Source organism: Notechis scutatus, chromosome 4, assembly GCF_049901735.1.
Source record: "Notechis scutatus isolate UNSWTSFEM ecotype Mainland chromosome 4, rNotScu1.2, whole genome shotgun sequence".
Classification (NCBI taxonomy): domain Eukaryota; kingdom Metazoa; phylum Chordata; class Lepidosauria; order Squamata; family Elapidae; genus Notechis; species Notechis scutatus.
Genome location: NC_142012.1, coordinates 165,276,069 through 165,302,748, shown reverse-complemented (window position 1 = coordinate 165,302,748; position 26,680 = coordinate 165,276,069). Strand labels below are relative to the sequence as shown.

Genomic DNA, 26,680 nt, shown 5'->3' with positions numbered 1-26,680 from the left:
TTTGCACCAATGAATCGATGCACATTTATCTCTGCTAGCTGGGAAAAACAAGCACAGCTATTGCAAGAACAGAATTGCCCTGAGGCTAATTTGAGCTTTGGGGTTTATTTTGACCTCAAGCGATTTCCAGTAATTTATGTCTTTATTTCATTTGTTCATTTAGATTGATACAATAATCAATAATTAAAAATCTTAATCAATAATTAAAAATAATTAAAAACGACAGCAAGAATCTATATATATAAAAGCACAATACCACTCATGGATCATCACAAAATCTCCAGAACTGTAAAGCTGTAAAACTTGAAATGTGGCCCGTATGTTCCTCTTGGCTTCTAGGTGCCCACTAAGAAAGGATTTTTCAAAATGACCATCAGAGCTATTAGTATTTCCTATATTATTATTATTAACATGCTCTGATGCTAAGGAGTTCTACTCCCCAGCTCTACCAGAAAAGAAATTTGTTCCTAATGCAAAACACAAGCAGAGGAATTTCAGTTTCAGTTTCAGAGCACCAAGCAGCTTTTAGTACAGAACAGTTGAGCTAAGCCACGCCCAGGCTCCTTGCTGTCTCCTTCTTGCTCACACAGCAAATACTGTTTCAGTTTCCAAACAGCCTTCAACTCTCTCACACACTGACAGGACGCTAGCCAGATGAATACCGATGGATGCTGGTAGGCAGAGGTATAAGCCCCCCCCTTATTTTCCTCCCAAAAAACTAAGCCCAATCACATAGTTTCGTAGCAAGCACGAGTATCGAGCTAGTACAGAATACAGAATAACAGAGTTGGAAGGGGCCTTGTAGGTCATCTAGCCCAACCCCCTTACTCAATCAGGAGACCCGATACTTTTTCAGACAAGTAGCTGTCCCGAAACAAGGGTCCTTTCTCCGTTGATTTTTACTGTTTTGCTTGAGTTGTTTAGTTTTAACTGCGTTTGCTTGTAATTGCATGTAATCACCTGGGACCTGGTGCTCATTAAGGAAGTGTGTAAACACAATAAGAGTGGAGCTAACAGGTTGTGCATTTAGATCACGGCCTGGCAATGCCTAAGCTTGTGTGACGGTTGAGGGCAGAGGAGAATAATTGCAAATAAAGAATTATACTTAATGTTAAGCCTGAATTCCCCAACAAGTGTTAAGGAAAACAAACTAAACAGAATGTGTAGCGTAGTCAGATAGGCAGACAGGTAAATGTGTGAGATAAGTTTGTATTTTAGTTAACACGCAGTAAAAAACAGATACGCTTGTGCTATCAAAAATATAGTTTATTCCATTAGGAATTATAGCATAGTCAAAATAAACGGTCCATTAGTCATGTATCATTTCAGTCAGTCCAGTCGAGGATACTCAATTTGCAAAGTCCGTGTTGAATAGCAAATGTCAGTTCACTTACAATAAATCACTCCGTATTATCTCTTCTCTCCGTTGAGAAATCAACACTCCTTTCTCTCCTCCGTTCCAGTAAGGAAAAACGCAGTCATCAGTCCATCCAGTAATTAGGGATCATTAAGCCAGAGAGAGAGAGCTGCAATTGACTTGCTTCTTTTATGGTGCTTTTACAACCACACCCTTAATTACATTCTTGTAGTTAAAGTTACACACACTTTAACCAACAAACCATGATAACTTATTTATTATTTTTACCCAAACCAGTTAGGGTAAACAATGTTATCCCTAACATTCTCCCCTTTTGGGTAACAATAATAATATAATAATAATATAACCATTTACACCTTTAAATCATAATTGTTACAACTCTCTTTAAATTTTACTACACCTTGAGCTTTTGTAAATTGGTCTGCAATGTTTTCTTCCGTCATGCAGTACTCTAGTTTAATTAGACCATTTTTCACAGATTCTCTAACATTTAAGTATCTTAAATCAGTATGCTTTGATCTAGTCTTTACAGCAATATTAGTAGCTAACTGTATAGCTGCCTGGTTGTCCTCGTACACAATAATGGAATCTTTAACAGTTATACCCATGTCTAATAATAACTGTTTGTACAGAATTAATTCAGTGCATAGTAATGACAGACATGAAAATTCTGCTTCCATCGTGGACAAGCTGATATGCTGTTGTCTGATTGACCTCCACCCTATTAGTGTCTTACCAAATAATATAGCCATCCCAGATGTTGATTTTCTAGTGTTTATGTCAGTTGCAAAACTTGCATCTGCATAGGCACTAAGAATCAAATCACCTTTTGGCTCTAGATACAATGCATGGTGCATTGTTCCTTTAAGATATCTTAAAATTCTCTTTAATGCTTGCCAATGACATTGATGTGGATCATTATTAAATCGTGCCAGCTGATTAACACTATAAGCAATATCTGGCCTTGACCAATTGCTTATATATGATAAGCTACCAATCAAAGATTGATAGATGGTCTTATCGAATTTGGGACTTTGAGCATCAGTTTGGCAAACTTCCTGACTCATTGGAGTCTTTGCCGGCTTACAAAGTTCCATTTTATACAACTTAATTAATTAAATTTTATCTTCTTGAGATATCTTAAATCCATTTGTGGTTTTGTTAATTGTCAATCCTAGATACTTTTTAATTTCACCTAAATGCTTTAATTTTATCTTTTTGGCTAATAATGAAATAATCTCAGTAGCTTCATTATTGGTCTTAGTAATCAAAGCAATATCATCTGTAAATAATAACAATAATGACACCGTTCCATTATTTTCTCTTTTAAACATACATGGATCTGCTAAACCAGATTTAAACCCTATATTGTTTAATTCTTTTACAATATATTGGTTCCATTCATAGCCAGATTGTTTCAATCCATATAGACTCTTTTTGAGTTTCCAACAATCATTGCTATTTGCTTTATTATCATTTATACCAACTGGTTTTTTCAAATATATTGTATGCTGCAATGGTGCATGTAGATAGGCAGTTTCTAAGTCTAAATGGTTAACGATATAATTCTTCTTAGCTGCCCACACTAAAGCTGTTCTTAAAGTTGTAGCCTTTAAATTTGGTGCAAATACCTCATCATAATCAAATGCATTTTGATTAAATCCTTGAGCTACTAACCTAGCCTTATAAGTAACTGTCCCATTATTTCCAGTCTTTACTTTGAATATCCATTTGCACCCAATGGATTTTTCTCCTGGAGGTAATTTTGTATCTTCATATACTTTCATTTCCTTTAATGAATTTAACTCTTTTTCCATTGCCTTTTGCCAATTCTCCTGATCCTTTACAGGATACATCCTAAGTTCATCTATACTAGTAGGAACTTTATTTACTTGGCAAACTATACTTGCCTGATACCTTTCAGGTGGTCTGATTACACGTGTTGTGCGTCTAGATATTACAGGACTTACAGGTGGACTTTCCTTTATTTCCTGTTCTTGATTATCTATCTCTTCTTGATCAATTATTTCCTCTTGTTCTGGTTCTATTTGCTCTTCGTGGACTTCTTCTTTAATTGGACTTTTCTTACAACTAGTCTTTTCTTTCTGCCTCTTGTAGGGTTCTATAATTACATCATTATCTGAATCTTGCTCTAATCTATTCCATCCTATATGTTCTAGGAATTGTGCACTAGCACTGCAGTATACTCTAGATGTACCTGGTTCCCAGAATCTATAAGATCTATGGTTTGATTGATATCCAACAAAAAATAATCTTTTAGCTCTATGCTGTCCTTTGTTTCTGAGTTGTGTAGGGATATGCACCCATGCTGGTGCACCAAATGTGTGAATGTAACTTAAATCAGGTTTCCTACCATGCCACAGTGTGAATGGTAATTCACCTGTTGTTGAATTAACAACATTATTTAATATGTGATTACCACACATTATAGCTTCTCCCCACAAATTGTCAGGTAATCCTGAATCAGACAACATAGTCCGTCCCATTGATTGCAGTGTTTGGCCTCATCTCTCTATAAAGGCATTATGTTGAGGCCTATATGGTGCAGACTTTTTATGTTGAATACCTGCCATCCTAAGTCTACTCTGGAATTTATTATTTGTAAATTCCGCACCATTATCTGTTATAAGAGTTACTAATTTCTTTTTAGTTTTCCTCTCTGCAAATTTTAACCAATTAAAGAAATTTAGATATGTTTCAGTTTTTCTCTTCATTAGAAAACAGAAACCATACCTAGAATAGTGGTCCATTATGCTTAATATGTATCTAGCACCACCTACACTTGGTTTTTTAGGACCTATTATATCGGCAAATACTACCTCTAAAGGCTCTTTGGTAGTAAATCCATCAACTCTATTTGCCAGTATGACTTTGCTTTTGCTTTGATTGCAAGCAGAACATTGCAAATACTTATTACAAGGTTTCAAACTTATTCCTTTAGATAGTTGAACAGTTCTCTTAATAATTTTAAAATTTAAATGACCTAGCCGTCGGTGTAACAAGTGAATACATTCATCATGAGGTTTCTTATTATCATAAACCGTGTTAGCCACCTCTAAACCATTATCATTTAACACATACAATTCACCTCTTAAAGATGCAGTAATTTTCTTACCTTCTTTTTCAATTAAGCAAGTATCTCCCCTAAAGGTAACTACGTATCCTAATCTAACCAACATTCTAACTGAAAGCAAATTAAATTTAAGTTGAGGTACATATAACATTTTTACATTCTCTTTTATACAAGAACAATATGCAATACCTTCACCTTTTGCTTTCATTCTCCAGCCGTTTGCCAATGAGATATGCTGTGAACTCATGGACATTTTTACAAAATTTTTGTTATCATTTGTTATACAGTGGGATGCTCCACTGTCAACCACCCATAAATTATTTTTTACAACTCCATTACTATATATGGCTAACTCAAAATTTTTATCTTTTCTTTGATGACTTCCAGTATTCTGAGTTGCATTCTGGTGCTTTGCCTTCTTACAAAATCTTGCTAAATGTCCTCTTCCTCCACAATTAGAACACTTTTTAATTGCGTATGCAGTAGGTTCATTATCTTCCTTTTGAGGTTGCTCCCTCCTTAACTGATCTCTTTCAAGCCTTCTTCTGGCCTCTTCAATCAATCTGCCAGTGATATCAGTTAGCGTCTGGAAAAGCTTCCGTGTTAGATTTATGTGAGCACCAACGTTATCTCGGACATAAATCCTCTTCAGTTTTTGCCAACAAGCAACAGCTGTTTGCTCTCCGCGTATATGAACAAGTTGCTGATCAGATAGTGTTAGTCCTATGATGCAAAGAGCTTGTTCATTTTTCTGTTTAAAGTCTTCTATCTTTTGACTATCTTCCTCATTTTCAGTATCCCATTCCTCTACGTTTGGTGGGTTTTCAATTATGTTCCACAGACCTTCTCTTCGTAGAAGTGGACTACATTTCATAGACCATGAAACATCCAGCTTGGATATAAGGGACAAACTTTGTAGACTGACTTGTGCCATGTTTCAATATATGGGTATAAAACTATAATTAATAAAAACACAGCTGTCTGTTTACTGTAACGTGTAACAACACAAAATCTCACTTTTTACATAAACCTGTTTTTTATCCTAGTTAAACTGACTTTGCAGTCTCTGGGCCCATAACCAGTGTTAAGCCTGAATTCCCCAACAAGTGTTAAGGAAAACAAACTAAACAGAATGTGTAGCGTAGTCAGATAGGCAGACAGGTAAATGTGTGAGATAAGTTTGTATTTTAGTTAACACGCGGTAAAAAACAGATACGCTTGTGCTATCAAAAATATAGTTTATTCCATTAGGAATTATAGCATAGTCAAAATAAACGGTCCATTAGTCATGTATCATTTCAGTCAGTCCAGTCGAGGATACTCAATTTGCAAAGTCCGTGTTGAATAGCAAATGTCAGTTCACTTACAATAAATCAGTCCGTATTATCTCTTCTCTCCATTGAGAAATCAACACTCCTTTCTCTCCTCCGTTCCAGTAAGGAAAAACGCAGTCATCAGTCCATCCAGTAATTAGGGATCATTAAGCCAGAGAGAGAGAGCTGCAATTGACTTGCTTCTTTTATGGTGCTTTTACAACCACACCCTTAATTACATTCTTGTAGTTAAAATTACACACACTTTAACCAACAAACCATGATAACTTATTTATTATTTTTACCCAAACCAGTTAGGGTAAACAATGTTATCCCTAACACTTAATTCTGAGCTGCTTGAGGATTTCAGTAGAAAAACTCTCAAAAGGCAAGGCTCGATAGAATTGTGCAAAAAAAAAAAAAAAAACCAATCAAGGATGTACCCATTTTACAGAATGGAAGTCACTCAGCAAGAAGAGCAGTCTATAAATTTGATCAAGAAATACAGGATAACCCTTGATTACAACCGCCTGTTCAGTGACCATTCAAAGCTACAACGGTGTCCTGCCCCTGGTGGAGACTGACTCTGAGGGAGAGGAGGAACAGCCGACAGGGAGTGGAAGTGGGGCTCCAGAGGTGGTGGAGGAGGCTGGGGAAGGGCAGAGGCCGGCTGGGCCATCAGAGGAGGACCCAGGCCCATCCACTCTCCATCCTAGGGCACGCAGGGAGGAGAGGATAAGGGAGAAATGTGGTCTACTGGGGAGGAGAGGGCCTTGATCCTCTTCATGGGCTGCAGCTGTGAGAACTGAATAAGAGTTTGGACCTGCTTACTGGCAAACGCTGGAAACAAAGCGTGTTTTATTTTGGTCTAAAGTTATCTTGGTTGGCATCCTTCCAACAGACTGTGCCTTGTTTTCTCCTTGAATTTGGTAAATACTTCTCCTGTTCCGCTGTGGAAATTTGTTGTTTGTTTGGTTTTTTATTTCACTTCTATCTGCTTATTAAATTCGGACTGTATTGCTTTCTTTTGAAGACTATTTTTGAGTACGTTTTATCTCCAACTGAGTATTATTGAACAGTGGGGCCAAGTTGGAGGCATTAAAGGACATTTATTTACATTTTGGATTTTGTTATGTTTGTTATCCCACCCTGGGTCATCACAAACGGCACTGAAAAAAGTGACTTATAACTTAATGTTTTTCATACTTATGACCTTTGTAGCATCCCCGTTAGGCATGTGCTCAAAATTCAGACGTTGGGGCAACTGACTCACATTTATGACGGTTGCAGTGTCCCAGGGTACTGTGTTCCCCTTTTGCGACCTTCTGACAAGCAAAGTCAAGGGAGAAGCCAGCTTCGCTTAACGACTGTGTTACTAAGGTAACAACTGCAATGATTCGCTTAACAACTGTGGCAAGAAAGATTGTGAAATGGGGCAAAACCTGAACAACTTAACAAGTATCTTGATCATCAATGAAAATTTTGGGTTGCAGAAGGTGACCACATAACCCCGGGACACTGCAACCGTCATAAATAGGAGTCAGTTGCCAAGCATCTGAATTTTTCAAGTGTGAAAAATTTTTCAAGTGTGAAAAATGATTCTAAGTCACTTTTTTCAGTGCCGTTGTAACGTTAAATGAACTGTTATAAGTTGAGGACTACCTGTATATAGCAATGTTTCTTAACTTGGAAAACTTTAAAATGGGTGGACTTCCAGAATCCCCCAATGATCCCTCCCAGGAATTCTGGGAGTTGAAGGCCACAAATGTTGGCTGAGGAATTCTGGGAATTGAGGGCCACAAATGTTGACTGAGGAATTCTGGGAGTTGAAGTCTTCCCACCTTAAAATTGCTGAGGACACACAAATTTACACCATCAAGGATCAACAAGCTACAACATTTGAACAATTGAACAATTCAGTGTTGATCCTAATCCCTTTCTTTCTCCTTTCTTCCCAGTGAAAGAACAAAAACCGTCGTTCTGGAATCAACTGGCGGATAAAGCCATTCAGAAAGCGAACCAGTTACAATACCGCAACTACAAGGCCAAGAACCTCATCCTCTTTCTGGGAGATGGTGAGTAGTTACTCCAGGGTGAAGCCTAACCAGATGGCTGAATCAGAATTATTATGCTCTTTCTTGGCCTTTCTCTCTCTTTCTTTATATGGAATTATTGCAGCATTCGATTTTCTCCTTCAAGTGGCTATAGAAATCTCGCTTCTACTCAAGATTTCAGCCTTCTTCTTCTTCTTCTTCTTCTTCTTCTTCTTCTTCTTCTTCTTCTTCTTCTTCTTCTTCTTCTTCTTCGTCTTCGTCTTCGTCTTCGTCTTCGTCTTCTTCATCTTCTTCGTTTTCGTCTTCGTCTTCCATATCCGTCATCGGACGTTGGTGATCCTATTTTTATCAACAACTGCCCAAAAACATGCTGGTGTTGTCCAAACCAGTCCCTTAGATTTTGAAGCCATGATGTTTTTCTTCTGCCTGGACTTCGTTTGCCTTCAATCTTTCCCTGGAGGATTAAGGGAAGGATGCCGTATTTTTCCGGGTGTTGCATTACATGTCCACAATATTCTAACTTTTTTTATGATTTCAGCTTTGCAAGAAAACATTTGTTTGTGTTTTTAATCCCTTGATCCAATCAGGTTATGCTTCATTGCTGGTGAACAAATGGAATGCAATGAAAAATCTTATCTTTACATTGTCCGTTTTGCTTCAAAGATGTTGAAAAGGAATGAAAGAATAACAAACTTGGAAGTGACCTTGGAGATCTTCTAGTCCAACCCCCTGCTTAGGCAGGAAACCCTATACCATTTCAGACAAATGATTGTCCAATCTCTTCTTAAAAACTTCCAGTGTTGGAGCATTCACAACTTCTGGAGGCAAGTAGTTCCATTGGTTAATTGTTCTCACTGTCAGGAAATTTCTCCTTAATTCTAGGTTCCTTCTCTCCTTGATTAATTTTCATCCATTGCTTCTTGTCCTGCCTTTGGGTTCTTTGGAGCAGTGGCCCCCAACCTTTTTTGTGCCGCGGCCCGGTACCGGCATCACAAAATCATCCGCGGCCTGGTACCAGCATAACAAAATCATCCGCGGCCCGGTACCGGCATCAGCATGCATGGCAAGGCGAGCCGAGCGACCGGCCAGCCAGCCATCCCCCACTTCTCCCCACCACCTTCAACTCCTCCTTTGTACCTGTGTCGATGGGCTTGCGACGGCTTCGGGACGGTCGCTCGGCTCGCCTTGCCATGCATGCTGAAAGAATCCTCGCGCCTTAGTTTTGTTCGAAGCCGCCCCCGATGAAACTAAGGCGCGAGGATTCTTTCAGCACCCAAACGCCGCTTTCTACCCGGAAAAGCTCATGAGAAGCACTTTTTCATCAAAACAAGATGGCGGCACCCAGCAAACCGGTGGCCCGGTAGAAATTGTTCCACGGACCGGTACCGGTCCGGGGACTGGTGGTTGGGGACCCCTGCTTTGGATAACAGATTGACCCCCTCTTCTTTGGGGCAGCCCCTCAGATATCATAAGACTGCTATCATTTCACCCGCTATTCCATTTTTTCACTAGACTAGACATACCCAATTACTACAACCATTCTTCATATGTTTTATCCTCCAGTTCCCCACTCACCTTTGTTACTCTTCTCTACACTCTTTCTAGAATCTCAACATCTTTTTTTATAACTTAGTGACCAAAACTGGATGCAGTATTCCAAGTGTGGCCTTACCAAGGCCTTATAAAGTAATATTAACACTTCACATGATCTTGATTCTATCCCTCTGTTTATGCAGCCTAGAACTGTGTTGGCTTTTTTTGGCTGCTGCAGCCACACGGCTGGCTCTTATTTAAGTGATTGTCCACTAGGACTCCAAGATCCCTCTCACAGTTACCGCTATTGAGTCAGGTGCCATCTGATTTGTACCTGTGCATTTAGCTTTTCTAAATGTAAAAGCTCGCTTTTCTCCACATTAAATTTCATATTGTTGGACAGAGCCCATTGTTCCAGTCTGTCAAGATCTTTTTGGATCCTGAGCTTGTCTTCTGGGGAGTTGGCTACTCCTGCCAGCTTAGTGTCATCTGCAAATTTGATGAGTTCTGTTAGGATATGTGCAGAGTAACCCTTGTATAAAAAGGATATGCACGCAGGGTTAGTCAGTATCAGTCTGTAGTCAGTCAGTATCAGTATAAAGAAAGATCATCTGTGAAAAAGAGAAAGAGAATTAAACCATGATCTATAGCTCCCTCTTATGGCAACTTGTAGCATAATTAACCAACCAGAACACAGCATAATACATTACAGTATTTTTCCTTAAAGCTACAGACATATATATTTGTAGTTTATATATTGTCAACCCAACTACGTTATTTACATATACATAACAAGTTCCCCTTCTATTCCCTCATCCAAGCCATTAATGAAGATATTGAAGAGTCCTGGGCCTAAGATGGAGCCTTGTGGTACCCCACTGCTTACTTCCCTCCATGTGGATGTAGTATCATTAAGGACTACTCGTTGAGTACGGTTTGTCAGCCAGTTACGAATCCATCTGGTGGTGATGTTGTCTATTCCACATTCTACCAGCTTACCAAGAAGTAGTTTGTGATCTATTAGTACGTCACGTTCCAGGACTCCAATGCCTGTATATTAAAGTATGAGGAACAATTGTGGAGAACTTGAAGTCCAGGTACATGAGGGCAGATACAGCATTCTTGCTATTACCGAAACTTTGTGGTATATGAAACCTATGACTGGAATGTACTGCTAGGAGGGTTTAATTTTTTCCAAAGAAACAGATCTAACAAAAGAGGAAGTGGAGTAGCATTAACTACCGAAATGCAAATAAATAAATAAATAAATAAATAAAAAATAAATAACCAAGGATGAAAATATTAAGATACAGATAGTCCACGCCAACTCAGAAAGCTCAAACTGCCCAAGGAGCTGCTGATCCAGTTTCACAGAGGAATTATTGAGTGTATCATCTGCACCTCTATAACCGTCTGGTTTGGTCAGGGGTGGGATTCAAATTTTTTAACAACTGGTTCTGTGGGCGTGGCTAGGTGGGCGTGGCCATGTGACTGGGTGGGCGTGGCTTTTTCTTTCATTTTTTTTGCAGCACCCCTCCCCTGTTTTGTTTTTTTTTTGCCTCCTGGGCCTCAGGGAAGCCTCTTGGGGTGTGTGTGTTTTTGCTCCCATGAAGTTTCCCTGGGGCCCAGGAAGGCAAAAAACAGAGCGCAGGGGGGGGGGGACATGCAGCACCCACCCACCCTGCTCCCACCCCTGGCACCCCTTTTTTGCCTCCTGGGCCTCAGGGAAGCCTCCTGGGCGGAGCAGTAAGACAGCGAGGGGGATCCCGGCACAGCTGATCATCAGAACAGCTGATCCTTGGGAGCGGGGAAAAATGCCTTAAGAAGTGACTGGGCGGAGGAGAATGCAGTCAGCAATGTCGGGCATGAGCGATAAGGACTGACTGGGTGGAGAGGAGGGGGGCAGGGCAGGTGGAGTGGAGCAGGACCAGCCAGGGGCATGATTTGCCAGTTCTCTGAACTGTGCATAATCATAGCAACCGGTTCTATAGAACCGGTCTAAACCGGTAGAATCCTAACCCCTGGGTTTGGTTCTGCAACCCAACAAGACAGACGCAGACTTCTGACAGCAATTAGGACTTGTGGGCGTGAAAAAGGATGCAATGTTAATTCTGTGGAAGAGCAACTGCGGAAGGACAAGACGGGTGACCTCTTTCCAGGTCACTTTTCATCCTTGGGGGCTACAAGGTGACTGCCGTGCAAGTTGATATTTGCACGGACTGATGGAACATATTTTTTTAAATTTTTCCCGTAGAAGGAAAGGTCGTTGCAGAACGAAGGAGGGTCTAATTCAGCCACACGGGTTTTCTCATGCTGAGTTTGTCTTCCTGGCAGGGATGGGAATTCCCACCATCACAGCCACCCGCATCCTGAAGGGGCACATGCAGAACCCGCCGACTCCTGAGTCGCCTTTAAGTATGGACGCTTTTCCGTTCGTGGCGCTTTCCAAGGTAGGAAGCCGATGCTTTTATTTTTGTGACCTCGGCGCTCCCAGTGGATTTCCTCGTGGACGGGGGGGACAGGGGGATCTCGTTTTTCCCTGTTCTCAAAAGTTCTTGGGACACAGATAAGATGATCAGATCAGATAAGATGATGACAAGAGAAGACAAGAGAAGACAAACCGATGATGGGATGGGATTGGAAGGGAAGGGATGAGAAGAAAAGAGAGGAGAAGGGAAGGGAAGAGAAGAAAAGGGAAGAGAAGAGAAGAGAAGAGAAGGAAGGCAAGAAAAGAAAAGAGAAGGGAAGGAAAGGGAAGAGAAAAGAGAAGAGAAGGGAAGAGAAGAAAAGAGAAGGAAGGAAAGGGAAGAGAAAAGAGAAGAGAAAGGGAAGAGAAGAAAAGAGAAGGGAAGGCAAGAGAAGAAAAGAGAAGGGAAGGAAGAGAAGAGAAGAGAGAGAGAAGGGAAGGAAGAGAAGAAAAGAGAAGGGAAGGAAGAGAAGAGAAGAAAAGAGAAGGGAAGAGAAGAAAGAAAAGAGAGGAGAGGAGAAGGGAAGGAAGAGAAGAAAAAGGAAGGCAAAGAAGAAAAGAAAAGGGAAGGGAAGGGAAGAGAAGAAAAGAGAAGGGAAGGGAAGGGAAGGCAAGAGAAAAGAGAAGGGAAGAGAAGAAAAGAGAAAGGAAGGCAAGAGGAAAAGAGAAGGGAAGGGAAGAAAAGAGAAAGGAAGGGAAGAGAAGAGAAGAGTAGAGAAGAGAAAAGAAGGGAAGGGATGGGAAGAGGTGGGATGGGACGAGACAATAATTCAATGACAGGATACTTTCAATCATCCCTCTATAGAAAGTGGTAAGGAAAGGGCTAAGAAGATGTACTTTTCTCCTTTGGTGCAGAAAATTTGGTGCTCAATTGTGGTCATAAGTCAAGGACTACCTGTATTCTGCAATTTTTCTGATGCCATAAAGGAGAGAGAGCTGGTTTGAACCGGGTCTGCCTGGGCCGCTTGTACCCCAGAGTAGGGCTGGACTTTCCTCCTCCCCCGACATGCCCCCAACCCGGAGAAGCTGCTTTGAAACCCTGGGAGCGTGGATGCTTGGGACTTTCTCCCAGCTGTCTCTCTTGCTTTGTGCAGACCTACAACGTGGACCGCCAAGTGCCTGACAGTGCGGGAACGGCCACTGCCTACCTCTGCGGGGTGAAGGCCAACTACATGACCATTGGCGTGAGTGCCGCCGCCCGGTTTAACCAGTGCAATACAACCGCGGGCAACGAAGTCATTTCAGTCCTGAAGCGGGCTCAGCTGGTTGGTAAGGAGGAGAGGATCGGAAGGGGGGAATTTGGGGTTGGTGAACTTTATGAATAAATAAATCCATCACTTTTGCTTTTGCTTTTGCTTTCGCCTTCGTCTTGACCTTCGCCTTCACCTTCACCTTCACCTTCACTGTCGCTTCCACCCACCTTTCACTTGCACATACACTTCCACCAAACTTTCACTTTCACCTACACGTTCACATTCACCTACACCTACGCTTTCACATACTTTCACCTGCACCTACACTTTCACTTTCATTTTCACATACACCTTCACGTTCACATACACTTTCACTTTTACATACACCATAACTTTCACTTGCACGCACACCTTCAATTTCACCACTTTCACTTTCACTTTCACCTACACTTTCAGTTTTACTTTCACTCTCACTCTCACTCTCACTTTCATTATTGCGTGCACACCATATTTTTGCACGCCAGAATGGAGCGGATGGAATTATGCAAGCAACACAGGTAGTCCTCGATTTACAACCATTTGTTTAGGGGCCGTTCGAAGTTATAACGGGACTGGGGAAAAAGCGACTTATGACTTTTTCACGCTTACAACCGTTGCCGCACCCCTATGATCATGTGATTGGGGCACTTGGGGCGCTTGGCCGCTGACTCGTATTTATGACAGTTGCCGCGTCCCCGGGGGGGGAGGGTCCTGTGATTTCCTTTTGCGACCTTCTGACAAGCAACACCAAGGGAGGGAAAGCCAGATTCGCTTCACCACCAGGTTCCTAAACTTAACACCTGCAGTGATTCACTTAATAACCGTGGCAAGAAAGATGGTCAAATGGGTCAAAGCTCACTCAGCAACTGACTCGCTTAGCAATGGAAAATTGGGGGGGGGCTCCCTCATGGTCGTAAGTCGAGGACTGCCTGTATCTTTCTGGTTTGAATACTTGTTTCATCTGAAGGCGTCGTTTTCGCCTAACTTCTCGGTTGCTTTTCGCACACCGTGGGTGTGGTTTCAGGCTGATTGTGTGAACGGCCCCTTCTCCCTTTCTCCCTCCGTCACAGGGAAGTCCGTGGGGATTGTGACCACCACGCGAGTCCAGCACGCTTCCCCGGCTGGCAATTACGCCCATGTGGTGAACCGAAACTGGTATAGCGACGACAGCCTGCCTAAGTCAGCGCTCGCGGATGGCTGCAAGGACATCGCCGTACAACTCATCGAAAATGTGAATCTCACAGTAAGTCAGAGGAATCCAAACCCATCGGTCTTGTTTGAAGACAGTTCCAGGGTGGGGGGGTGGCCTGCTACCGGTTCGCACTGGTTTGGGAGAACCGGGTGTAAATTTGACATCTGGTTTGCCAAACCGGTAGTTGCAATGACGGGCTGGCCCGCCCACCCCACCCTTTCCGGGAGTCTCCAAATGGCGCTTTTGGGGTCCCGGAGACTCTGGAAGGCCAGAAATGGGCCCGTTTCCAGCCTCCGGATTTTGGGGAGGGCGGAGATAGCCCCTCCCCCATGGTGCAGGAGGCCAACTAGGCCACACCCACCATGGCCACGCCCACCCAGCAACCAAGCAGGGAACCCATTTGCTGAAGTTTTTCGAAGCCCACCCCTGGACCTTTCTTGGTTTTTTTTTTTTAAAATAATGTTTTATTAATTTTCTACTATTACATTTAATGTTTAATAAACAATCGTGTTGTCCGGATTGCTTTGTTTGCTAAACAAGACAAATTATATTCCTATTCTTTACCCCCCCCCCCACTTTTTTCCAGCCATGGATAAAATAAATTCCACGTTTGGTTTGTGTCTTCTATATCTTCTTTCTGATTGATCTTCAATGTAAGTCTGTCCATTGGTGCACAGTCCACTATCTTCTTAATTATCTCTTCCTCTAGTGGTATTTCTTCTTCTTTTTTTTAGGTTTGCCATTATTTGACTCGGAAGAAGGCATTCGACCCAGGGGCCCTTCATAAGAGTCAGTGGCCCCCAAAAAGTTTGCTCCTCCTCCTCTCTGTAAACCCCACTCCCTTCTAACACTGATGATGTTACCTAGTTGGGTCATGAAACGTCTGCAATGAACCACCAAGGTTAGAGAGAACCAAGGACCCACAGTTTTCCTCCTCCTCCTCCTCCTCCTCCTCCTCCTCCTCCTCCTCCTCCTCCTCCTCCTCCTCCTCCTCCTCCTCCTCCTCCTCCTCCTCCTCCTCCTCTGTAAACCCCTGTCCCTTCTAGCACTGATGATGTTACCTAGTTGGGTAATGAAATATCTGCAATGAAACAACCAAGCTCAGAAAGCAGCAGGAACCCTATAGTAGTTGTTGTTGTCTTCCTCCCCTCCTCCTCCCCCCCCTCCTCCTCCTCCTCTGCTCTTCAAACCCCCACTCCCTTCTAGCACTGATGATGTTACCTAGTTGGGTCATGAAACGTCTGCAAGAAACCACCAAGCTCAGAGAGCAGAAACCCTAGAGTAGTCATTGTCCTCCTCCTCCTCCTCCTCCTCCTCCTCCTCCTCCTCCTCCTCCCTCCTCCTCCTCCTCCTCCTCCTCCTCCTCCTCCTCCTCCTCCTCCTCCTCCTCCTCCTCCTCTGTAAACCCCTGTCCCTTCTAGCACTGATGATGTTACCTAGTTGGGTAGTGAAATATCTGCAATGAAACAACCAAGCTCAGAGAGCACCAAGGACCCTACAGATTTCCTCCTCCTCTTCCTCTTCCTCTTCCTCTTCCTCCTCCTGACTGCCTTCCCATAAACCCCATTTCTTTGTAGCCCTGATGATGTTACCTAGTTGGGTTATGAAACATCTGCAAGAGAACAACCGAGCCCAGAGAGCACCAAGGACCCCAGCAACTCATGTTTTCTGCACCCTGTCCTTTCCTTGGCAGGTGGTCCTGGGTGGGGGCAGGAAATACATGACTCCCAAAGGCACCCCAGACCCCGAATACCCCACCAAAAACTCAACCAATGGGAACCGTAAAGATAACAGGAACCTAATTGAGGAATGGCTCCAAGCTTCGCCGGTAAGTCTCGTGTTTTTTTCCTCCCTGCCTATGCTCCAATTTGGTGCCCTCCGTTTGTGGGGGGGAACTACAAATCTCAAAAATATTTCTCTAGCAGAATGGGAGTTTCAGGCAGTCTGCGACTTACAACTGTGCAGTTAGTGACGGTTCCAAGTCACACCACTGCTGTGAAAATTAGGGACACGTTGTCAATTCATAAAATATTTCTCTGGTCTTTTTAGAGTTGCCAACAGAAAGGGAGGGGGAAGAATTGCAGCAGCTTGCAAAACCGAAACTGCATTCCATAAATGTTTTCAGAGATTATAACTAGGTGACGGAAGTTTCTGCAAAATTCTAACTGGAGAGAGCATGATTGATGACTCTTGGCTATGGACGTGTCCCATTGGAGAGTATGAATTATGATACACCCAGCGGGTGGGGGAAAAACCAGAGTCAAGGGTGACCATGAATTATGTGTTTCAGAGTCAGCTACACCCAGGCAGTGCCGGCATGTTACCTCCCAACAAATCCTTTTTAAGTTTTGGAAGTTTGGCTCCAGGCTCAGGATTTAATGGCTGGAATCCTGACACACGTCTTAAAGGAGCCGAGATTGGAAAACCCTGTTGTAACTGGGGGGAAAAAAAAATCACAATGGTTGTGGGTAGAGCTTCAACTGCACTGTGGTGTCCGCCATTGTGACTTTTTTGACCCAACTTGCACCTCCTCCCTGGGCAGGGGTCTTTCTCACCAGTCTCTGGTTTTCTGTTCTAGGGTAGTAAATATGTTTGGAACCGAAATGACATGTTGAAAGCCGCCAGGGACCCAAAAGTTCGCCGTCTGATGGGTAAAGGATTTCAAAATGCCTTTTTCCTCCCCTGTGTGTGCTTTTGTGTTTCTCTCTGTGTGTCTTTGTGTGTCTGTGTGTGCCATTGATTTTTCCCCCCCTCTAAATATAGTTGAATTTATAGCTATTAAACTCAGTTTGCATATTCTGGGGGAGCTGGTGACAAAGATTGGGTTGTTTTCGGGCTGCTCACTATTACAGTGTGTGTGTGTGTTTGTGTGTATGTGTTTGTGAAATGTTACACAGAAGAAAGGACTTCCCTGTCCAGCTCAAGAGGGATAGCTTTAGACAGCAGCATTCTGACATGCAGTTTAACCCCCATCTCAAAATTGCATGCTGAAAACAGTGTTGCATTTGTGTTTGCTGATGGAAGAATAAGAGAAGGGAATTAAAAATGCCCTCCCTCTTTCTAACTACCCTGTTTCCCCCAAAATACTTCCTACCCTGAAAGTAAGTCCTAGTTTGATTTTTACGCATGCACCCAATATGAGCTCTACCCCCAAAATAAGCCCTAATTAAGATCCCGCCCACCCCAGAGTGCATGGGTAAAAATTAAGCTAGGGTGGGGATGGAGAGGGGATGAAGCTACCCTACTGCTTACCTTTGGACAGTTGTAGCCAGGCCTCACACACCCTGACACCTGCCTTGCTAGTCCATTTTTCTGCAGTTGGCAAGGCTGGCAAGGCTTTCCTGAAGGCCTCTGGAGCTAAGAACAAAGCTCTGGATCGATCCAGAGCTCTGTTACCAGCTGCAGAGACCTTCAGGAAAGCCTTGCTGGCTTTAGAATTAATTCCTGAAGGCCTCTGACAGCAAAAAGGAGGCCATGGGTGACTCATACAAATGAGGTTAGTCAGTGGATGACTTCCCCCCAAAATAAGACCTGGTGCCTTTTTTTGGTGGCAAAAAAAATATATAAGACGGGGCCTTATTTTCAGGGAAACATGGGTAGTTTCCCCAAACTAAGATTTGAACTTTAAAATCAGCAAACTGGATGGATTTGGAGCCAACCCAAAAGCTAACGGAGATATTGCCAACACAGCTTTATATGTTGTGTGACTGCAGCCAGCATGTCTTTATCTGGTCGCGTTACACCTGTGAGGTGATTGAGTGGTTTGAACCCTGGACTCTCAACCTTGGCCTTCACTGGTGGTGTGAAGATCCACCCCACGTTTCTTGTTTTTTCTCAGGCCTCTTTGAACCTTCAGACATGAAATACGAGCTGTACCGAGACAACAGCACTGACCCGTCTCTGGCCGAGATGACCGAAGTGGCCATCCAACTCCTCAGTTCCAACCCAAAGGGCTTCTATCTCTTTGTTGAAGATAAGTCTTGGATCCCTACCATGATGGCCTTCTCAGTTCCCCAAGCGATCGAAGGAGGAACCGATAGCGGAGGAGGATTTGGGGGGGAGAACGAATAGCTTATTTTTACATCAGATGGGCTAACCAAGTCAGGGAAAGCTCTAAATCACTGTGTCAATCATACACACTGGGTAAAGAGTAGGAACATCTAGGCCGATCACCTTATAGCAAAATTCCATGCAGAAAATCCAACCAAGCCTAGGGGGGTTCGCAACCCTAAATTCTATATCTGCACTCAATTTGCTTTCGCTTTATATAGGTCACCTTCAAGAAGTGAGAGGAGCCGAATGTCAATTCATAAAACATTTCTATGCCTGTTTCAGTAGTTGCCATAAAAAAGGGGGGGAGGAAGGAAATCTGGAAGAGCAGTGTAGCAGTTTGAAAGCAAAAGTACATTCCAACTGTTATCTTTGAAAGATTGTAAATAAACTACCAGAGCTTTTGCCTGCAAATATATTTAATTGGAGAATATGATGGATGATACTCAGCCCGTGAAGGTGCTCAGTTGGAGAATCTAATTTATGACACACCCAGGGGGGAGGGGGAGAACAGGGCCACAGGGGACTGTGAATTATGTATGCCAGAGTTGGCTTCATACAGGGCAGTGCCAGTATGTTGCCTCTAATGAATCCTTTGAAGTTTTTTGAAGTTTGGCTCGAGAATCATGATTTAATTAGAGCGATTGCTGGAATCCTGACACAGTGTTTGTTAACCTAACTCTAAGATGGGTGGATCAACTCCCAGAATTCCCCAGCCAGCTGGGCTATGTGAACTCTGGGAGTTGAAGTCCCCCTATCTGAAAAGTTGCACCTGCTCTTCCCATTTCACGAGGCAGAATTGACCACGGACACCACGATGGTATTGCGAAGCGAGCCCTGACGGAGGCGATCGAGTTCGACAAGGCCATCGAACGAGCTGGGGAGATCACGAGGGAAAAGGACACATTGACCGTCGTGACGGCCGACCATTCTCATGTCTTCAGCTTTGGAGGCTACACCCTCCGGGGATCCTCCATTTTCGGTAGAGCAAGGGATTCAGCCAAGGGGTGGGATTCAAAAATCCAAGTAACTGGTTCGCTGCACGGTTGCTGGGTGGGCGTGGCCATGGTGGGCGTGGCCTACCGGAACTTCCGGGACGACCGTTTTTCGCCTTCCCCAGAGTCCGGAGGCTTCCCTCAGGCTTCTGGGAGGGCGAAAATGGCCTCCCCCGGGCTCCGGAGGCCCTCCGGAAGCCGGAAATAGGCCCGTTTCCAGACTTCCGGAACTTTCAGGAGGGCCATTTTCCCCCTCCCAGAGCCTCCGCAGAGACCCTGAACTTACCTGCATCCAAAACGGGTGTCGTGGAGACTCCTGAAAGGGGTGAGGACGGGTGGGCAGGGCCAGCTAGTTGGTTCAACTACCGGTTTGGCGAACCAGATCTAAATATAACAACTGGCTTCTCCGAACCAGCCCGTACTAGCTGATTCCCACCCCTGGTTCAGCCTCAAGGCGGGTAGCTTTCGGTGAAGAGAATCTGAAGAGGTTGTTTGGCCCTCAAGGAGGTCATGAGACCTACAGCCCCCATGAGGAATCTATGGGTCAGGAAAGATGAGAATATGGGAGGGGAAACCATGAAAGATCTTGTAAAAGAGAACTGGGTGAGAACTCTTAATAATCTGAGGTGATGTTTCTCCATCTTGGCAACGTTTAGATGTGAGGACTTCAACTCCCAGAATTCCCCAGCCAGCCATGCTGGCTGGGGAATTCTGGGAGTTGAAGTCCACGTATATTAAGGTTGTTAATACTTGTCTACGGAGTTGTTCCAAGGTCCCTGGGCTGATCTAAGACATCTGGAAGGAGAAGAGACCACAAGACACCACCTCATACATCTCATAGTACGTCTCCTTCCCAGTTTCAGTTGCCTGTAGCCACCTTCTCCTAGGTCACCCTTGGAGATAACCCAGAGCTTGATGAATTTAGACTGTGATTCAAGATAACACACGTATTTTGAGGGTTATCTTCCCCGAGATAGAAGGTAGGGGGCCTCCTACTGTATTCAAAGCAGCCAGAAGTTTAATGCTTCACAATGGGCTTTGTTGTCCTAGAGGCAGACAGGCTGGAAAACATGGCTCAGAAGGTGTCCTTCTTCCTTCCAGGTTTAGCCCCCCAAAAAGGGACAGACGGCAAGCCATACACCTCCATCGTTTACGGCAATGGGCCAGGCTACCAGATCACTGACCAAGGCCGACCGAATGTGACCACAGAAGAAATTGGTAAGAGGGATAAAGAAGCCAAATTGGCTGGCTGGTTAAAAGCCCACAATGGACGGATGCACTCAGACACACACTCCCACCCCACCCTCATACCCAGAATCCCCAGCTGCAATTCTGAACTGGAGCAAACTGCGTTTCTCATCCCTCTCCCAGCCAGATGGCGTTAATGGCTGGGAACGATGGGAGTTTAGTTTGCTCAAAAAACTCTCTGTGGGGGAAGGCAGCTTTTGAGTAAGAACGATAGAAGGAAGGAGCAGCGCCGGACAATATTAAAAACTCCCTGGATACCAAGTGTTTTTTAATCTTAGCAATTTTAAAATGTGTGGACTTCCACTCCCGGGATTCTCAAGCCAGCATGGAATTCTGGGAGTCGGAGTCCAAGCCGCTTAAAGTTGCCAAGATTGAAAAATATTGGACTACATGATCTGCAGGTGTCTGTGGAGATTCTCAGTCATCCAAGTCATGGTTTGTCTCAAAAGTTCTTTTTGCAACTGGAGTTTCTTGTTTTTCTTTGAAGGCGTTTCGCTTCTCACCCCCAAGAAGCTTCTTCAGCTCTTGACTGGATGGCGGGGAAGGGAAGGATTGATACTCCTTGCAGACAGCTGGTCATTTTCATCCTTTTTAGAGGGGCATTGAGGCCACTTGGAGGCTTATCTGCATCCTCAGAGTCACCTGAGGACACAAATGATCGGCTGTCTGCAAGGAGTATAAATCCTTCCATTTCCCACCGTCCTGCCAGAGCTGAAGAAGCTTCTTGGATGAGAAGTGAGACGTCTTCAAAGAAAAAACAAGAAAGCCCAGTTCATCTTCATTTAAACAACCCCATAATCCTTTGCAGGGTTGGAGTCTGGGCAACTGAATGAAGCTAGCAGAGTGTTTACTGGCCGGATGCCCTTCCTGTAGCCAATGCAGAGTTTTGTTCAGCTGATATACTCCCAGTGTGCCCAGAGAGAGAAATAGCTGCCTCTACCAAGGATCAAACTCACAGCCTCCTGATTGTGAGGTGATCTAGGCCATTGCACCACTCACAAGAAAGTCCAGTTGCCTCCTGAACTAAAGCACCTTTGGGAGAACCAGGACCCGGATGACGGAGAATCTCTACAGACTTTTAGCTATGCAGTTTGGGGTGGACACCCTTGGAATGGGGTGGGAGTAGGAATGGATTTCCAGAGGAAAAAAATTGCAGGCCACAGGAACCATTTGCACCACTCAGTTGACCCTGAGGACACAGATAAACCTCCAAGTGGCCTCAACGATCCTCTAAAAGGATGCAAACAACCAGCTGTCTGCAAGGAGCATCAATCCTTCCATTCCACACTCCGTTGCAGCATTCTCATGTGACCATTTGGACCCTTGGCAGCTGGCTCATACTTATGACCATTTTCACGTTTATGACCATTGCAGCATCCCCCGGGGTCTTCAGTCAGAGCTGAAGAAGCTTCTCGGATGAGAAGCGAAACGTCTTCAAAGAAAAAAACAAGAAAGTCCAGTTGCCTCTTGAAAAAAAAGCACCTTGGGGACAACTATGTAGCTACTACTCCCTTTTCCCAGGGATATTTTCCCTAGACCAGAGGTGGGCTAAGCTTTTTGGGCTCCTGTGCGAAAAATTGTGCGCACGCTTACACGCTCATGCTCTCGTGCCAGCACCCAGAAGGCAATGCACGCCCCCCCACACCCCCTACGCATACGCACGCAATCCCCACCCCCCTCCATCCTCTTACCTGCACTGCACCTCATAGCTGATTTTCGGGGGGTTTGAGGACTTTTTTGGCCTCCCAGAGGCTTGAGGAAGGCTTCTGCAGGCTTCTGCAGGCTGAAAACTAGGCCCGTTTCATCACTTCCGGTATTTTCAGAAAAACAGGAAGTGACTAAACGGGGCTAGATTTCGGCCTACAAAGCTTGTAGAAGCCTGCAGAAGCCTTCCTCAAGCCTTTGGGAAGCCAAAAAGGCGTCAAAATCAGCACACATGCACAGTGAGGTAAATTTGCCTGCAACTCATGTGGTGGCACAAATGCGTCTTCATGCTACCTGTGGCACACATGTGATAGGTTCGCCATCACGGCCCTAGACTTCCACATCTAGTTTATATCCTGGGATCTCCTTGTGGTCTCCTTTCTGATCAATAATCAGGGCAGACCCTGCTTTGCTTGGAAAACAAGGGGTGTCTGGATGCTGCCAGAGGTGGAATTAAACTTGGAAGGGAAAAACACTTCAGTCACTGGTTTAGGTAGGGGTGTTTGCAGGGTGAGGTCAGAAAAGTCAATATGGCAACCATGATGGTGTAATCATCAAAGCTCTGCTTGCTGTTTACAGTTAGTCCTTCTGTAAATTCCTGTCGCTGAGCGAGGCAGTTGTTAAGTGACTTTTGGCCCATTTAAGCAGATCAATGGCGTTATTAAGTGAGGACCACAGTTGTTAAGTGAGCCTGACTTCCCCATTGACTGTGCTTGTCAGAAGGTCTCCAAAGGTGACCCCATAATTCCAAGACATAAATAGGAGTCGGTTGAGTCTGAATTTTGATCAGGGGACCATAGGGAACGCTGCCATGGTTGTGGGAAAATGGTCATAAGTGTGAACCAGTTGCCAATCGTCCAAACGTTGATCGCACGAGGACGCTGCAACGGTCATAAGTCTGAAAAACGGGCCTAAGTCACTGTTTTCAGTGCCGTTGTGACTTCGAACGGTTATTAAACGACCTGTTGTAAGCTGAGGACTCTAACTACAGGTCTGGCTATGGCACTCCTATGGTCCCTAGCCCTCCTCTGAGCGAGCAACGAAGAGGCCATCATGCAGCGGTTCGACCCAGGCGCCCCAGTGAATCAAGGGTGCCGAGTTCGGGTCACCGTCTTTTTTTTCTTAAGCATCTTCCTTTTCCAAAATAGGGACGCTCAGTGGCTCGGCGGCTAAGACGCCGAGCTTGTCGATCAGAAAGGTCGGCAGTTCAGCGGTTCGAATCCCTAGCGCTGTGTCACGGAGTGAGCTTCCGTTCCTTGGCCCAACCTAGCAGTTCGAACGCAGGTCAAAAGAAACGCAAGTAGAAAAATAGGGACCCCTTTGGTGGGAAGGGAACAGCGTTCCGGGCACCTTCAAAGGCATTTAGTCCTGCCGGCCACATGACCACGGAGACGCCTTTGGACAGCGCTGGCTCTTCTTCGGCTTTGGTGATGGAGATGAGCAGCGCCCTAGAGCCGGAAATGACTAGCAGGGATGTGGGAGGGGCACCTTTACCTTTTACCTTTCCCAAAAGATCCCTCCTGCCCATCTAACCTCCGGTCTTCTCTCCCCAGAGGACAACGATTATCACCAGCAGGCCGCCGTGCCACTCTCGTCAGAGACCCATGGAGGGGAGGACGTGGCCATCATGGCCAAGGGACCTATGGCCCACCTTTTCCACGGGGTGCAGGAACAATCCTACGTCGCCCACGTCATGGCCTACGCCGGCTGCTTGGAGCCCTACCAGACGTGCAATTTGCCCAATGTGCCATTTAAGTCTGCAGCTGCTCCCAAGGCTGGCCTCGCGGGACTCCTCCTCACTCCCTTGCTCCTCTGGATCTGCTAGTCCTTCCCCTGGGGCATTCTGGGTAAATCTGGCTCTTCCTCCTCCTCCATCTGGAACGGAGCCGCCCTCTCAGTATCTTCTCCTAGGGGTGGGTGGGTTTCTAAATCATGGTTTTTTTAAAAACACCTCGGTGGACTTCAACTCCCAGAATTCCCCATGCCTGGACTCTGGCAGGCTTTCCAAGCTTCTACACCAGGGGTCCCCAAACCTGGCCACTTTTAAGACTGGTGGACTTCAACTCCCAGAATTCTGGGAGTTGAAGTCCGCCAGTCTTAAAAGTGGCCAAGTTTGGAGACCTCTGTTCTGCACTGTTTGCGAGTTCCTTTCCAAGTAAATTAAGATTTCGGGGTTTCCAGATTCGTGGCATGTTTAGCTTGCAAAGTGAAGGTTAAGAGGACACACACACGAGATTCTTCCTCCTCCTCCTCCTCCGATGGGGCCATGGCCCTACCTATCTTTTTGATACCTGCAACTACCTGGATGATCAATGAATGCCAGACGCTCCGTTGCGCATGCACACACACACAAAAAAAACGGCTTTGGCCTTTTTATTTTTTATTTTTTATTTTGATGTCATCAGCAGCAGATAAAAATACAAAGCGACATTTCTGTACAAAAGGCTGCTGTGGCCGACTGGCCAGGCAGTTCTACTCACGAGAGTGAAAGTAAGAGGAGGGAGAGGAGAGGGGGGAGGGAGAAAGAGAGGGGAGAGAGAGGGAGGGAGGGAGGAAGGGAGAAAGAGGGAAGGAGGGGGAGGGAGGGAGGAAGAGAGGGGAGAGGAAGAGGGAGGGAGAAAGAAAGTGAGAGGGAGGAAGAGAGAGAGGGAGAGACAGAGGGAGGGAGGGAGAAAGGGAGGAAGAGAGAAGAGGTGATGGAGGGGGAGAGAGAGGGAGAGGAAGAGAGATGGGAGAGGGAGAGAGAAAGGAAGAGAGGGGAGAGAAGTGGAGGGAGGGAGAGAGGAAGAGATGGAGAGGAGAGGGAGGAAGAGAGGGTAGAGGGGAGGGAGGGAGAAAGAAAGTGAGAGATACAGAGGGAGGGAGGGAGAAAGGGAGAGAGGAAGAGAAGAGGTGATGGAGGGGAGGGAGGGAGAGAGGGTAGAGGAAGAGGGAGGGAGAAAGAAAGTGAGAGATACAGAGGGAGGGAGGGAGAAAGGGAGAGAGGAAGAGAAAGGTGATGGAGGGGAGGGAGGGAGAGAGGGTAGAGGAAGAGGGAGGGAGAAAGAAAGTGAGAGATACAGAGGGAGGGAGGGAGAAAGGGAGAGAGGAAGAGAAGAGGTGATGGAGGGGAGGGAGGGAGAGAGGGTAGAGGAAGAGGGAGGGAGAAAGAAAGTGAGAGATACAGAGGGAGGGAGGGAGAAAGGGAGAGAGGAAGAGAAAAGGTGATGGAGGGGAGGGAGGGAGAGAGGGTAGAGGAAGAGGGAGGGAGAAAGAAAGTGAGAGATACAGAGGGAGGGAGGGAGAAAGGGAGAGAGGAAGAGAAGAGGTGATGGAGGGGAGGGAGGGAGAGAGGAAGAGAGAAGGGGAGGGAGGGAGAGAGGAAGAGATAGAGAGGAGAGGGAGGAAGAGAGGGGGAGGGAGGGAGAGAGTGGTTGGAAAAAAGGAAGGAGGGAGCGGGAGACGGTGGGAGGGAGAGAGAAAAGGGAGGGAGAGAGAACGTGTGAATTGTATGTCTGTATGCACACAGGCATGCAACTGCCTGGCTCAGCATGAATTTGGGCCTGCCTTCTCTAATACCAGGGGTGTCAACCTGGCAGCCTGTGTGTGTGTGTGTGTGTGTGTGTGTGCGCGCGGATGTATCACACGCAGACCACGCCCACCCGAGCTCCACGAAGGGGGGAAAACCTCACAAAATGTCAGGTGACGGCAACGTGACGCGGTGAGGTTAAACTAAGGGATGAGTTGGACTACAATTCCCAGAGTTCCTGAGCGGTTATAATCTCTAGGACTTCTGATCCCAACCATCAGATTGGGGTAGGGGTGGAGTGTAACCCAAGTGGATCTCCCATCAAACCACATTTGAGCCCACCGGGTCGATTCCCACCATTTCAGTTAAAAGTCTGGATCCCTCTTAAGCCCCTTTAAGCTTAAAAACAAACAAACCAATAAGCTTAAAAAAATCCCCTTAAGAGGGAATTTTGCACCTGGTCTCTTGGTCTGCGGTGTGGCCCCAATTCCAATCTCTATCCAGTTGGTCTTCGGGCAGTTCTCACCTCCACTATCTAAGGGGCTGCCTCCCCCCCACTAAAAAAAGTCGGGGTGTCAGCCTATTCTCCAAAGCACCTGAAGGCAGGAGAAGCAGCAAACGGATGGAAACTCATCAAGGAGAGAAACAACCTGGAACGAAGGAGGAATTTCCTGACAGAACAATTAACCAGCGGAACAACTTGCCACCAGAAGTTGTGGCTGCTTCAACCCTGGAAGTTTTTAAGAAGGGATTGAACCATCGTTTGTCTGGAATGGTGTAGGGCCGTGATGGCGAACCTATGGCACGCGTACCACAGATGGCACGCATAGCCATTTGTGCCGGCACATGAGCTGCAGGCGAACGTGCCTCACTGTGCATGCGCGCGCCTCACAGCTGACTTTTTGGCGGGTT

The 26,680-nt window shown here is 45.4% G+C and overlaps 1 protein-coding gene across 1 annotated transcript in view; it reads left to right on the top strand.

The window, feature by feature from the left end:
* ALPI (alkaline phosphatase, intestinal) overlaps positions 1–24,440 on the top strand; it is a 35,259-nt gene extending 10,819 nt beyond the window's left edge. The window contains exons 2-11 of the mRNA XM_026689488.2: positions 7,744–7,860; positions 11,707–11,822; positions 12,934–13,108; positions 14,142–14,314; positions 15,957–16,091; positions 16,842–16,914; positions 18,102–18,236; positions 19,104–19,295; positions 20,410–20,526; positions 23,814–24,440. Of these exons, the coding sequence (XP_026545273.2) occupies positions 7,744–7,860; positions 11,707–11,822; positions 12,934–13,108; positions 14,142–14,314; positions 15,957–16,091; positions 16,842–16,914; positions 18,102–18,236; positions 19,104–19,295; positions 20,410–20,526; positions 23,814–24,085 (1,505 nt within the window). The 3' untranslated portion in view covers positions 24,086–24,440. The remainder of the gene's footprint in view (positions 1–7,743; positions 7,861–11,706; positions 11,823–12,933; positions 13,109–14,141; positions 14,315–15,956; positions 16,092–16,841; positions 16,915–18,101; positions 18,237–19,103; positions 19,296–20,409; positions 20,527–23,813) is intronic.
* The last annotated feature ends 2,240 nt before the right edge of the window (positions 24,441–26,680 follow it).